This window comes from Myotis daubentonii, chromosome 1 (genome assembly GCF_963259705.1).
Source record: "Myotis daubentonii chromosome 1, mMyoDau2.1, whole genome shotgun sequence".
NCBI classification, from domain to species: domain Eukaryota; kingdom Metazoa; phylum Chordata; class Mammalia; order Chiroptera; family Vespertilionidae; genus Myotis; species Myotis daubentonii.
The window spans coordinates 119866287-119880052 of record NC_081840.1 but is presented as its reverse complement, the minus strand read 5'-3'; the positions used below and the strand labels follow the sequence as shown (position 1 = coordinate 119880052).

The following is a 13766-nucleotide window of genomic DNA, read 5'->3' as shown; positions in this document are numbered from 1 at the left end:
TTTTGCTTTTCTGGTTGGGTGTTTTTTGCTTCTTCGCATTTCAAATCTTTGACTTGATTCTTGTACTCCTGTGGTCTGCTGCTGGGAGTCTGTATAATATTCTTTATTTCAGTCAGTGTATGCTTAATTTCTAGTTGGTTCTTTATCACAACAATGAGGGTCTCATTAGATTTCTTGAGGATCTCACTATATTTATCAGCGGTCTCACCAGTCTTTTCGAGGGCCTTACTAAATTTATCGGCAGCTTCTAGACATTCTCGAGAGACCTTAAAAGTGTGGTTTTGAACTCTATATCCTCCATTTCTGTCATTTCTGTCCTGTTTCTTTGTCTCCGCATTTTTTATGCTTTCTTGGTACACCCCCTTGTGGTCTTTGTGCGCAGTCTTGTTGTAGTTAAGCCTTGATTGTTGTCGGTAATACTGGGGGGGAGTTTGACCTCCAGGCCAACTGGCTATGAGAGTCAGCTGTGTCTGCAGTAGGAGAACTTCTGTGCTGGATCTCTAGGGCGGTGCTATTCTAGCCTTTGCCTAAGGCTATTCCACAAATGCCTCTGTGCAAGGCTTGGGCAGGGTGGGTCCCAGGGGATCAACAGGGCGGGCGGAGAGAGCAGTTATGGCTGCTCTCAGTCCCGTCCCCAGAGGCTCTGCCTCTCAGAGTCCCAGCAACCGCTGCAAACCTCGGAGAGAAAGCTGCCCTTGAGTTCCAACCAATGCCAGACAGTCCCGCTTCTCCCGTTTGAGTCTGGGTCCCCAGAGACTCGCCCAGAACTGGAGCTCAGAGCCTGAGACTCCCTCCCGATTGAAACAGACAACTGCGCCCTCAGCCGCCAGCCCACTCCGCATGCACCTCCGCACCTTTGTATTTTCCGCACTGCACCTCCTTTGAGTCTCGGTATGCTTTTCTCTTTCCTTCTAGTGGTAGAATTTCCCCTCAGCCAGACTTCCTGTGGTTCTGGGTGATGTCCGTTCTGTCTTTTAGTTGTATTTTTGAAGTAGTTGTGCGAGGCAGCAATCTCCGGTGTTTACCTATGCCGCCATCTTGGTTTCTCTGTTGTTTTTTTTTTTTTCTGGTTATTATTTTGCTTCTGTTTTCCCTCACCTCGCTTGATATTACTTATTGTTTGTAGTTTACATTCATCACCAGGGATCTGTTGCTGGAATTTGTTGGGATTAGTGGCTGTTCTATTGGAGTTTTCTCCCATATACATAGCTTCTTCCCCTCTTCTATTTCATTCTCTTTTCTCTCTTACTTTTTTTTTTCCTTTTCCCAATTTCATTTTTGCACTCCTTTTTTTCTTTTTCTTTTTGTCTTCTTTCTTCCTTATCCCCTAATTCTCTTTAATCTGGTGGTCACCTTAATTTGGGGTTATTAGTATCATTAATACATTTGTGTTCAGTGCCTTGTGCATTGTGCCTTGTTGTGTTGTATTTTGTGCCTTTAAATCAACACAGCAGAGAGAGAACTACATAACCAAACACCTGGAGAAAAGAGATCATGGGGAGACAAAGCAACAGCCCGCATATGAAAGAAAAACAGGCATCACCAGAAAAGGAAGTAACGAAATGGAGGCAATGGAGGCAAGCAACCTGTCAGAGAAAGAATTCAGAGAAATGGTCATAAGGTGGATGAAAAGAATGGAAGACAAATTCAACAATATGTGTAAGAACCAAGAGGAAATGAAGAAGAACCAAGGAGAAATGAAAAATGACGTCACTGCTATAAAGAACGCAATAGAAAGCATCAACAGTAGACTAGAAGAAGCAGAGGACCGCATCAGTGAGCTAGAAGACAAGGTAGGAAAAAATACCCAAGCAGAGCTGCTTCTAGAAAAAAAAATTAAAAAGCAGGAGGAGAGCCTAAGAGAACTTTGGGACAACATGAAACAAAACAACATTGGCATAATAGGGGTGCCAGAAGGAGAGGAAACTGAGCAAGGAATAGAAAACCTGTTTGAAAAAATAATGACAGAAAACTTCCCTGATATAGGGAAGAAAAAACTCACACAAATCCAAGAAGCTCACAGAGTCCCAAACAAAATGAACCCCAAAAGACCAATGCCAAGGCACATTATAATTAAATTGGCAAACACCAACGACAAAGCAAGAATCTTAAAAGTGGCCAGAAAGAGACAGAAAGTTACTTACAAAGGATCCCCCATCAGACTAGCGACGGATTTCTCAACAGAAACAAATCAGGCAAGAAGGGAATGGAATGAAATATACAAAGTCATGCAAAGGAACGGTATGAATCCAAGAATACTGTACCCAGCAAGGCTATCAATCAAAATTGAGGGTGAAATCAAGAACGTCACAGACAAAAAAAGGACTACGGGAGTTTATTACCACCAAACCAGCAATGCAAGAAATGCTAAAGGGTCTGCTGTAAAAAAAAATAAAAAATAAAAATAAGAAACAAAGAAGGAACACAGGGGTAAAGAAGAAAAATGGTGACAGACAAGTATCTATCAATAATAACTTTAAATGTAAAGGGATTAAATGCTCCAATCAAAAGACATAGGGTAACTGCGTAGATAAGAAAACAAGGTCCATATATCTGCTGTCACAGGAAACACACTTCAGAAAAAAAGACGCACACAGATTGATGGTGAAGGGATGGAAAAAGGTTTTTCAGGTGAATGGAAATGAAAAAAAAGCTGGGGTAGCAATACTTATATCTGACAAATTAGATCTCAAAGTGAAGGACATAAAAAGAGATAAGGAAGGCCACTTCATAATACTAAAGGGAGCAATCCAACAAGAAGAAATAACTCTGGTAAACATATATGCACCCAATATAGGAGCACCCAAATACATAAGAAAATTTCTGGAAGAGATCAAGGGAGAGATTGACAGCAATACAGTCATAGTAGGGGACTTTAACACCCCACTATCACCATTGGACAAATCCTCTAAACAAAAAATCAGCAAAGAAACATCAATTCTAAATGACTCACTAGATCAGATGGAATTAATTGACATATTCAGAACATTTCACCCCAAAGCCACAGAATATACATTCTTCTCAAGTGCACATGGGTCATTTTCAAAGATAGACCATATATTGGGTCACAGACAAAGTCTCTTCAAATTCAAGAAGATAGAAATCATATCCAGCATCTTCTCAGATCACAATGGCATAAAACTGGAAATCCACTACAATAAAAACAATCCAAAAAAATCAAACACATGGAGACTAAATAATATGCTATCAAACAATGACTGGGTTACCAGAGAGATCAAAGAAGAAATAAAAAACATCATGGCAACAAACGACAATGAAAACACAACAATCCAAAACCTATGGGACACAGCGAAAGCAGTCTTGAGAGGGAAGTTCACAGCTGTACAAGCCTACTGCAAAAAAACAAGAAAAAATAATAAATTACCTAACCCTACAACTCAAAGAGTTAGAAAGAGAGCAACAAGAAAAGCCCAGAGTAAGCAGAAGGAAGGAAATAATAAAGATCAAAACGGAGATAAATGACATAGAGACCAAAAAAAAAAAACAACACAATACAAAAGATCAACAAAACCAAGAGCTGGTTCTTTGAAAGGATAAACAAGATTGATGAACCTCTAGCCAGGCTCAGCAAGAAACAAAGAGAAAGGACCCAAATAAACAAAATCAGAAATGAAAGAGGAGAAATAACATACCCCACAGAAATACAAAGGATTGTTAAAAAAAATACTATGAACAACTCTACTCCAACAAACTAGACAACCTGGAGGAAATGGACAAATTCCTAGAAAAAATACAACCTTCAAAAACTTAATCAGGAAGAACCTGAGAATTTCAATAGCCCAGTAACTATGGAAGAAATTGAAGCAGTCATCAAAAAGCTTCCAGCAAACAAAAGCCCAGGACCAGATGGCTTCACAGGGGAGTTTTACCAAACATTCAAGGAAGAACTAAAATCTATCCTCCTCAGACTATTCCAAAAAATTCAAGAGGAAAGAACACTTCCAAGCTCATTCTATGAAGCCAGCATCACCCTAATACCAAAGCCAGATAAAGACAACACAATGAAAAAGAATTGCAGGCCAATATCCCTCATGAACATAGATGCCAAAATCCTCAACAAAATCCTAGCAAATCGGATCCAGCAGTACATCAGAAAGATCATACACCATGACCAAGTAGGATTTATCCCAGGGATGCAAGGATGGTACAATATCCGCAAAACAATAAACGTAATACATCACATAAACAAATTGAGAGATAAAAACCACAGTCATATCAACTGATGCAGAAAAAGCATTTGACAAAATCCAACTCTCAGCAAGGTAGGAATAGAATGATCATACCTCAACATAATAAAAGTCATATATGACAAACCCACAGCCAACATCATAATCACTGAGCAAAAACTAAAACCATTCCCCCTAAAAACAGGAACAAGACAGGGATGCCCCCTCTCACCACTCCTGTTCAACATAGTACTGGAAGTACTAGCCGTTGCGATCAGACAGGAAGAAGAAATAAAAAGCATCCAAATTGGGAAAGAAGAAGTAAAACTGTCCTTATTTACAGATGACATGATACTGTACATAGAGAACCCTAAAGACTCCATCAAAATATTATTAGACTTAATAAATGAATTCAACAATGTAGCAGGATACAAAATTAATGCCAAGAAATCTATGGCATTTCTTTACACCAATAGTGAACTTACAGAAAGTGAGACTAAAAAAGCAATCCCATTTACCATCACACCAAAAAAATTAAGATACCTAGGAATAAACTTAACTAAGGAGGTAAAAGACTTATATGCCAAAAACTACAGGACACTGAAAAAAAGAGATAGAGGAAGACAAATAGATGGAAGAACATACTGTGTTCATGGATTGGTAGAATCAACATCATCAAAATGTCCATACTACCCAAAGCAATCTATAGATTCAATGCAATCCCCATTAAATTACCAATGGCATATTTCACAGATCTAGAACTAATGTTCCAAAAATTCATCTGGAATAAAAAAAGACCTCGAATAGCTGCAGCAATCCTGAGAAAGAACAAAGTAGGTGAGATCTCAATACCAGATATCAAGCTGTATTACAAAGCTGCTGTTCTTAAAACAGCTTGGTACTGGCACAAGAACAGACATATAGATCAATGGAATAGAATAGAGAACCCAGAAATCGACTCAAACCACTATGCCCAATTAATATTTGACAAAGGAGGCAAGAGCATACAATAGAATTAAGACAGCCTCTTCAATAAATGGTGTTAGGAAAATTGGACAGATACATGCAAGAAGATGAAACTAGACCACCAACTCACACCATACACAAAAATAAACTTAAAATGGATAAAAGACTTAAACGTAAGATGGGAAACCATAAAAATACTAGAGGAATCCACAGGCAGCAAAATCGCAAACATATACCGAATGAATTTCTTCTCTGATACTGCTCCTAGGGCAATGGAAACTAAAGAGAAAATAAACAACTGGGACTACATCAAAATAAAAAGCTTTTGCACAGCAAAGGAAACCATCAACAAAACAACAACACTGCATGGGAGAACATATTTGCCAATGATATCACCAATAAGGGTTTACTCTCCAACATTTACAGGGAACTCATGCAACTTAACAATAGGAAGATAAACAATCCAATCAAAAAATGGGCAATGGACCTAGATAGACACTTTTCGAAAGAGGACATACAGAAGCCTGAAAGACATATGAAAACATGCTCAAAGTCACTAGTTATATGAGAGATTCAAATCAAAATGACAATGCGGTATCATCTCACACCCACCAGAATGGCTATCATCAACGAATCAACAAACAACAAGTGTTGGAGAGGATGTGGAGAAAAAGGAACCCTTCTGCACTGCTGGTGGGAATGCAGACTGGTGCAGCCACTGTGGAGAACAGAATGGAGTTTCCCCCCAAAACTAAAAATGGAACTCCCATTTGACCCAGTAATATCACTTCTAGGAATATATCCCAAGAAGCCAGAAACACCAATCAGAAAGGATATATACACCCCTATGTTCATAGCAGCTCAATTCACCATAGCTAAGATTTGGAAACAGCCTTAAGTGCCCATCAGCAGATGAGTGGATTAAAAAACTTTGGTACATCTACACAATGGAATACTACGCTGCGGTAAAAAAGAAGGAACTCTTGCCATTTGCAACAGCATGGATGGAACTGGAGAGCATTATGCTAAGTGAAATAAGCCAGTCAGAGAAAGATAAATACCACATGATCTCACTCATTTGTGGAATATGGAGAACAACATAGACTGATGAACAGGGACAGATCCAAAGACAGAGAAACAGTGATCAGACTATCAATCCCCAGATGGAAAGTAGGGGAGGGTGGGGGTAAGGGGAAGAAATCAACTAAAGGACTTGTATGCATGCATATAAGCCAAACCAATGGACACGGACAACAGGGGGATGAGAGCATGAGTGCGGGGGGGGGGGGGGGGTTAATTGGGGGATGAGGACACATTTGTAATACCTTAACCAATAAAGAAATTAAAGATAAAGGTATACCTTTGGAAAATTGTTTATACAGCAACTTTGTTTTAATTCACCATGTTTCCTTATAGCCATTTACACATTGCAGTAAGAAGATGTACAGCCCAGCACCTTTCAGATGTAGTGGAACTTATGGAAGTGGAGCGTATTTTATCTGGAACAAAAGATATGGCTGAACGTATATTACCAGCTGCTGCTAAGTTTGCTCAGGACAGCTCACAAGAAACCAGGTGAATGGTTGCTAATAATATTTGTTGAATCTCTTAGTATAAGGACTTAATATAAAGAAACAAATGTTTAAAAAGAATGAACATTTTTTTAAATGTACAAGTGGTGTACTCAGGGATTGGTGCTGGGGGAATGGTTTTATTTAACCAATTTGTAAATGATCTTTGGGGAGTGCACAGTGAATCCTCCAGATTTGCAGATGACACTGCAATACTTCTGTGTAGTAAGATACCATGCTACAGGGATGAACTGCATGAAAATGTCACAAGACTGTATGAATGGGCAGAAAAGTGGCAGAAGAACTTCATTGTGGGAAATGTAAGGTAATGCATTTAGGGAGAAATGATATATTTTCCAAGCAGCCAGGTAAAATCAAGGAAATCAGTGCACATAAAAAATGGATAGCATACTAACTCCAGAAACATGAGATATCTGCACTTAGAAAATTCCATGAATTTCTAATTGCTATCTGTACTTGAAGAACAATTTTATGAAGGTTAAGAACTGTCAAAGGAAAATGGCAAAATAATTAAGATGTGGATGGTGCAGTAGGTGTAGTGGTGACAGGAATTTTGGATATAGTCAGATGCCTAGGTTCAATTCCTAACTCCAATCACTGTTTGCCCTTAAGCAAGTTACTCAACCTCCGTTAGCCTTTGTTTCCTTGTCTATAAAATTAGAAAGGTTAGACTGGGAATGGATAATGCCCCACACAAAATCTAAAAATTTATGGCAGTTATATATGAAGTTAGATTAAAAGGGGAGAGGAAATAAATAAATAAATAAATAAATAAATAAATAAATAAATAAATAAATAAATAAATAAATAAAAAAGGGGAGAGGGAGACTCCTGAGTTCATAGAGACTAAAGTAAAAAAGGATTCAAATTTTTAACATTTTAAGATGCTTATTACTTGAGGTAACTGGAGTTAATCTTGTGGGAGTCGTATCAAAAGCTAATAATATAGAAGGTAACTATGTTAATTTTCTATTGCTGCATAACAAATTACTACAAATATAGTGGTTTAAGTCAACACAGATTTTTCTTTTTTCTTTTTTTTTTTTTTTTTTAGCTTACTGTTCTTTAGGTTAGAAGTCTGGCATGGCTTAACTGCTTCCACTTAGGGTCTCACAAGGTGGAAATCAAGGTGACCACAGTGCTGGACCCTTACCTAGAGGGTCTATAGAAGAATCTGGTTACAAATTCATTCCACTTGTTGACTAAATTTAGTTCCTTGTGGTTATAGGAATGAGTAACCATTTCTTTGCTGGCTGTCAGTCAGGGTTCTCTCTCAGTTCCGTAAGGGTAAGAACCTGACTTCTGCTGCAAGCCATAGAGAGCTCTCTGCTTTTAAGGGCCCATGTGATTCAATTAGATCTAGATAATTTCCCTATCCTAAAATCATTGGTGCCATATAACATAATCCTGAAAGAGCAGGACATCCTGGGGGAACCATTTTGGAAGTTCTACAATACCACAGTAATAGGCAAAACAGTTTAGGAGGGTTGGATCCTAATAGACTATTTAGGAACAAAAAAAGATAATGGTTGTTTTGTGTCATAACTTTTTCTTGATGGCCTAGTAATTCTTATAATCCATTTGTCACTTCCTAGATTCTTATTTGAAAATTTAAAATTATAAAATGTTTACAAATTTCCAGTTTTAATATTTCTCACATTTTGTGTTTCTATTGCTTTCTTACTTGGTTGTTTTAGCCACTCCCAAATTAGGTCCTCTGGTAGACCTCTTGTCTTTAACACTCTGGGGATTGATAGAATTGTTTGTTGAAAGTAACTGGTTAGGAGCGACCTATATGGATATAGACCTAGTTCTGGTTGTGAGGAGAGAAAAGGTAATTTTTATTCTCTTATATACCCTTTCTGTAATTTCTTTTTTTTTTTTTTTGAGAATCTGTTGTTATATATGATTCTGGGATCATCCTATACCTCTCCCCCTCAAAAGCACTGCCTTCTCTGGTTCTTCTAGTCCCATATACATATCCTTAGTTATAGGCAAAAGTATAACTGTAATTTATTTGGGGGCCAAACTTCATTGAAAAATAAAATATGGTATTGTTATGAGATACTGTATGATCTCTCAATCCAAAAATATTTCCAATATGTACTTCCATATTTGAGTTTCTACCATTAGACTGATAGCTTAAGGTATTATCCTAAAAGAAATAGTTTAAATTCATATACCATAAAAATCCTAGTTTAGAGAGCATTACACATTCATTAATATACCAACCATGGGAGAAACTAAGATGGCGGCATAGATAAACACTGGGAAATTGTTGCCTCCCACAACAATTCAAAAATACATCAAAAACACAAAACAGGCATCATCCAGAACTTCAGGAAGGCTGGCTGAGTGTAAATTCTACAACTAGAAAGAAAGAAAAGCACACTGAGAGCCAGAGGAGCTGCAGAGGTGGAGTGCAGAGGTACGGGGGCTCGCGCACGCGGAAAGGGTCTGGCACCTGAGGATGTGGCTGTCTTTTTGAATCCCGAGGGAGACACAAGCTCCCGACGGCTCTGAAATCCAGTTCTGGGAAGTCTCTGGGGACCTAGGACTCATACAGGGAGAAACTGGACTGCCTGGCAGCAGGCGAGCTTGAGGGCGGCTTTCCCTCAGAGGTGCTTGCAGCCATTGCCGGGACACTGGGACTCACGACTCCTTTGGGCGGGGCTGAGGCTCCGCCATAGCTGCTTGCTCCGCCCTTTGATTCCTTGAGACCCCGCCCCGCCCAGACTGTGGCAGAGGCTTTTGCATATGAATGCCCCGGCCATTTGCAACCTGTAATTACCTAACTGCAGCCACGCCAGATAGACCCAGAGCTTCCAAGAGAAGGCCCAAGGCCCCACAGCGGCTTGCATTGCTACACAGCTGAGCATCATCAGGGCACTTCCAAACTCCAAAAAAAGGAAGGGGAATCTGTAGTTCCTGCTGTGTAACCTCAGGCAGAGGCTAAATTAGCACCTCCTTAGATCCAAGAGCCACTGTACCCAGTGGTCAGAGGGGGACCATCCAGATCACAACTCCTCAGATCCATAAGGGACACACTCAGGGTGCAGTCTCAGTGAGCACCAAAGCCCCACTGAAGCAAGTCTTGCCCCAGAAGGGTGTCGCCAGCACAGAAGTTCTCCCACTGCAGACACAGCTGATTCTTACTGCCAATTGGCCTGGAGGTCAATTCCTCCCAGTGATCCTACAACAACCAAGGCATAGCTACAACAAGACTGTGCACAAAGCCCACAAGGGGGTGCACCAAGAGTGTCTACCTCAGGTAACGAGGGAGGCTGAGCCACTGGGCCCTACAGGACACCTAGCACACAAAGCCACCCTATCAACACAGGGAAGCAGCCAAAATGCGGAGACAAAGAAACAGGTCACAAATGGCAGAAACGGAGGAAAGCAAACGACTGGCTATAGAGTTCAAGGCCATGTTTGTAAGGTTTTTCAAGAATTTTATGGAAACCGCCAATAAATTTAATGAGTCCCTCAATAAGTATAGTGAGACCATGGAGGACATGAAAAAGGACCAACTAGAAATTAAGCATACACTGACTGAAATAAAGAATAATTTACAGAGATCCAACAGCAGACAAGAGGATCCCAAGAATCAAGTCAAAGATTTGAAATACAAAGAAACAAAAAATACCCAACCGAAAAAGAAAAAAGAAAAGAGATTCCAAAAATATGAAGATAGTGTAAGGAGCCTCTGGGACAACTTCAAGCGTACCAACATCAGAATTATAGGGGTACCAGACGAAGAGAGAGGGCAAGATATTGAAAACCTATTTGAAGAAATAATGACAGAAAACTTCCCCTACCTGGTCAAAGAAATGGACTTACAAGTCCAGGAAGCGCAGAGAACCCCAAACAAAAGGAATCCAAAGAGGACCACACCAAGACACATCATAATTAAAATGCCAAGAGCAAAAGACAAAGAGAGAATCTTAAAAGCAGCAAGAGAAAGACAGTCAGTTACCTACAAGGGAGTACCCATACAACTGTCAGCTGATTTCTCAACAGAAACCATGCAGGCCAGAAGAGAGTGGCAAGAAATATTCAAAGTGATGAATAGCAAGAACCTGCAACCAAGATTACTTTATCCAGCAAAGCTATCATTCAGAATAAAAGGTCAGATAAAGAGCTTCACGGATAAGAAAAAGCTAAAGGAGTTCATCACCACCAAACCAGCATTATATGAAATGCTGAAAGGTATTCTTTAAGAAGAGGAAGAAGGAAAAGGAACTCTTACCATTGCCACAGCATGGATGGAACTGGAGAGCAGATAAATACCACATGATCTCACTCATTTGTGGAATATAATGAACAAGGACTGATCCAGAGACGGAGAGGCATTGATTGGACTGTCGGGCTTTGGAGGGAGGGTAGGGGAGGGTGGGGGTAAGGGGGAAAGATCAACCAAAGGACTTACATGCAGGCATATAGGCCTAACCAATGGACAGGGACAACGGGGGGAGGGGGAGGGCATGAGCGGGGGATGGGGGGTAGAGGGTAACGTGGGGACAAGGACACATATGTAATATCTTAATCAATAAAAAATATATTTTAAAAATATATATATACCAACCATGACTTATCAACTAACTTTGGGTTTATTTTAGGTAGCAGAGAATAGGTTTTTGACAAATTGGATCCCAGGTAAGTTGTTACTAGGAAAAAATAGAGTCAGAAATACAGAACCAAGGGGAGGTTCACTTAGGTCAAAGCATCTAACAAGCAGATGAGCAGCAGAAGGACACTGGGCAAGGAGCCCAGAAAAAAGATAAGAATTATCCTAATTCATAGTTTTGCCAAAGGCCATCCTAGATATGGATCCTAGGGTGCCTGAAAAATAGACTTAAAGCTTTTGGATCCTCATATCTAAGGACAGAAATTGAGCTTGTTTAAGACATGTGAAACTATTTATGTATTTCTCAAATATCTATAGGTATTATGGTCGAAAGATGCTTTTCCTCATGATGTGTCATCCTAATTTTGATAAAATGCTTGAAAAGTATGTCCCATCTAAAGATTTGCCATATATTAAGGAATCTGTTAAAAGCTTACGACACAAGGTATGTAAAAAAAAGTTTAATATAAACAACTTTCAAAGCAAAGTTTATTTGCCCAGCAAGGTAAAGGATAGAAGTAATTACTTTTTCAATTGTCTTTGTTGATCATTTAGAATATATCTACAGGAGTATTTCAGCAACTGCAGTGCTAAGTAGACATCCATGGTGTCAATAAATGTTTACGGAACAGGAGCTTGATACTTGGTAGGATGCAGTGTGGTTTATTGGAGTTACAAGACTTGGGTTTGAATCAACTATGAGAATTTAGCAAATTAAAATATATAATTTTAGGCACATCATTTTTAAAAAATTTTTTTATTGATTTTAGAGAGAGTGGAAGGGAGAGAGAGGGAGAGAAACATTGACATGAGAGAAAAATCAGTTGCCTTTGGCCTGCACCTCAAACCCGCAACCTGAGTATGTGCCCTGACCAGGAATTGAACTGGTGCCTTCTCGGTGCATGTGATGGTGCTTAACCAACTGAGCCACATCAGCCAGGTCAGGCACATTGTTTCTTTAACCAGAATTTTTATTTTTATAAAATGAGGGTAATAATGTTTATTATGCTGGGTGCCTGCTTTATTTACCTTGTATGTTTCACTGTTAGAGCTCCCACCACACTGCAGAGCTCCTTGAGAGGAAGCCCCTTTCTCCTGATAAGTAATATAAGGGATTTAGAAATGTCTGTGAAATGAGTGGCTCAAGGAATATTAAGTAAATTAAAATGTGAAATTGTCTTGTAGAAATGTATTCCATACATATACTAGTTTTTTTAAAAGTATGTTTAATAATGTAAAATTTTTCTATGGTAATTTATGTTATTTCTCTCTGATAACCTTGGGCAAAGAATCTACACTAATAAAAGAAAAAGATGCTAATTGACCATACCTTTGCTACGCCCATCAGCCAATCAGAAGAGTATGCAAATTAACCCAACAAAGATGGCCCTTAAATTTTGCATACTGTACGCGGGGCGGGACAGTGCGATCCGCCGCCCGCCCGCCACCATCCGGGCCTCCTGTGTGCGACCCGGGGCGGTGGGGCCGGGCAGTGTGATTTACCACCCATCCCTCCACCATCCGGGCCTGCCATCTGCAACCCAGCGTGGGATCCAGGCCTGCCATCTGTGACGCGGGGAGGCAGGACAGGCACCGTGGGATCGGGCCTGCCCTCTGCCACCCGGATAGCGGGCCTAAGCCAGCAGGTGGTTATCTCCCGAGGGATCCCAGACTGAGAGAGGGCACAGGTCGGGCCGAGGGACACCCCCCCAGTGCACAAGTTTTTGTGCACCGGGCCTCTAGTTAATTTATAAAAGGATATTTCAAAGATATGTGGTAATATACATTTTAGAACATTTTTTTCTGCCTACTGATGTTAAAGACTTCAGCTTCATTCCCATAGAATTTATTAAAATAACCATGAAAAAATTATCTTACTCAAATGAGGCATTTTGTATTTGTGAATCATTTCACATGCAAGTGTCAGAGGGATAAAAGAGGTTTTAAATAGTTATTATCGAAAGGTTTATTCTAACATTGGTGTTTCCATAGGAACTCATTGTTTATGTAATGTCTTCTTATTTTCTATATAGAGGTTAGGTTTAAGAAGAGTACTTACAGCCCTAACCGATTTGGCTCAGTAGATAGAGCATCAGCCTGCGGATTCAAGGGTCTCAGGTTTGACCCGGTCAAGGGCATGTACCTTGGTTGCGGGCACTGGTTGCAGACACGGCACATGCTCAGTAGGGAGTGTGTAGGAGGCAGCTGATCAATGTTTCTCTCTCATTGATGTTTCTATCCCTCTCCCTTCCTCTCTGTAAAAAAATCAATTATATCCTATCTAATAAAAGAGAAACATGGTAATTAGCGTATGTCCACTACCCTTCCCATTGGCTAATCAGGGTGATATGCAAATTAACTGCCAGCCAAGATGGCAGCCGGCAGACAGGCAGC

At 39.9% G+C, this 13766-nt stretch overlaps 1 protein-coding gene across 8 annotated transcripts in view; it reads left to right on the top strand.

The window, feature by feature from the left end:
• Window positions 1–13766, top strand: part of TOGARAM1 (TOG array regulator of axonemal microtubules 1) — a 138006-nt gene that overhangs the window by 102295 nt on the left and 21945 nt on the right. For all 8 annotated transcript variants that reach the window (XM_059659113.1, XM_059659146.1, XM_059659121.1 and 5 more), the window contains 2 exons: window positions 6570–6728; window positions 11691–11817. In XM_059659113.1, coding sequence (XP_059515096.1) covers window positions 6570–6728; window positions 11691–11817 — 286 coding nt within the window. The remainder of the gene's footprint in view (window positions 1–6569; window positions 6729–11690; window positions 11818–13766) is intronic.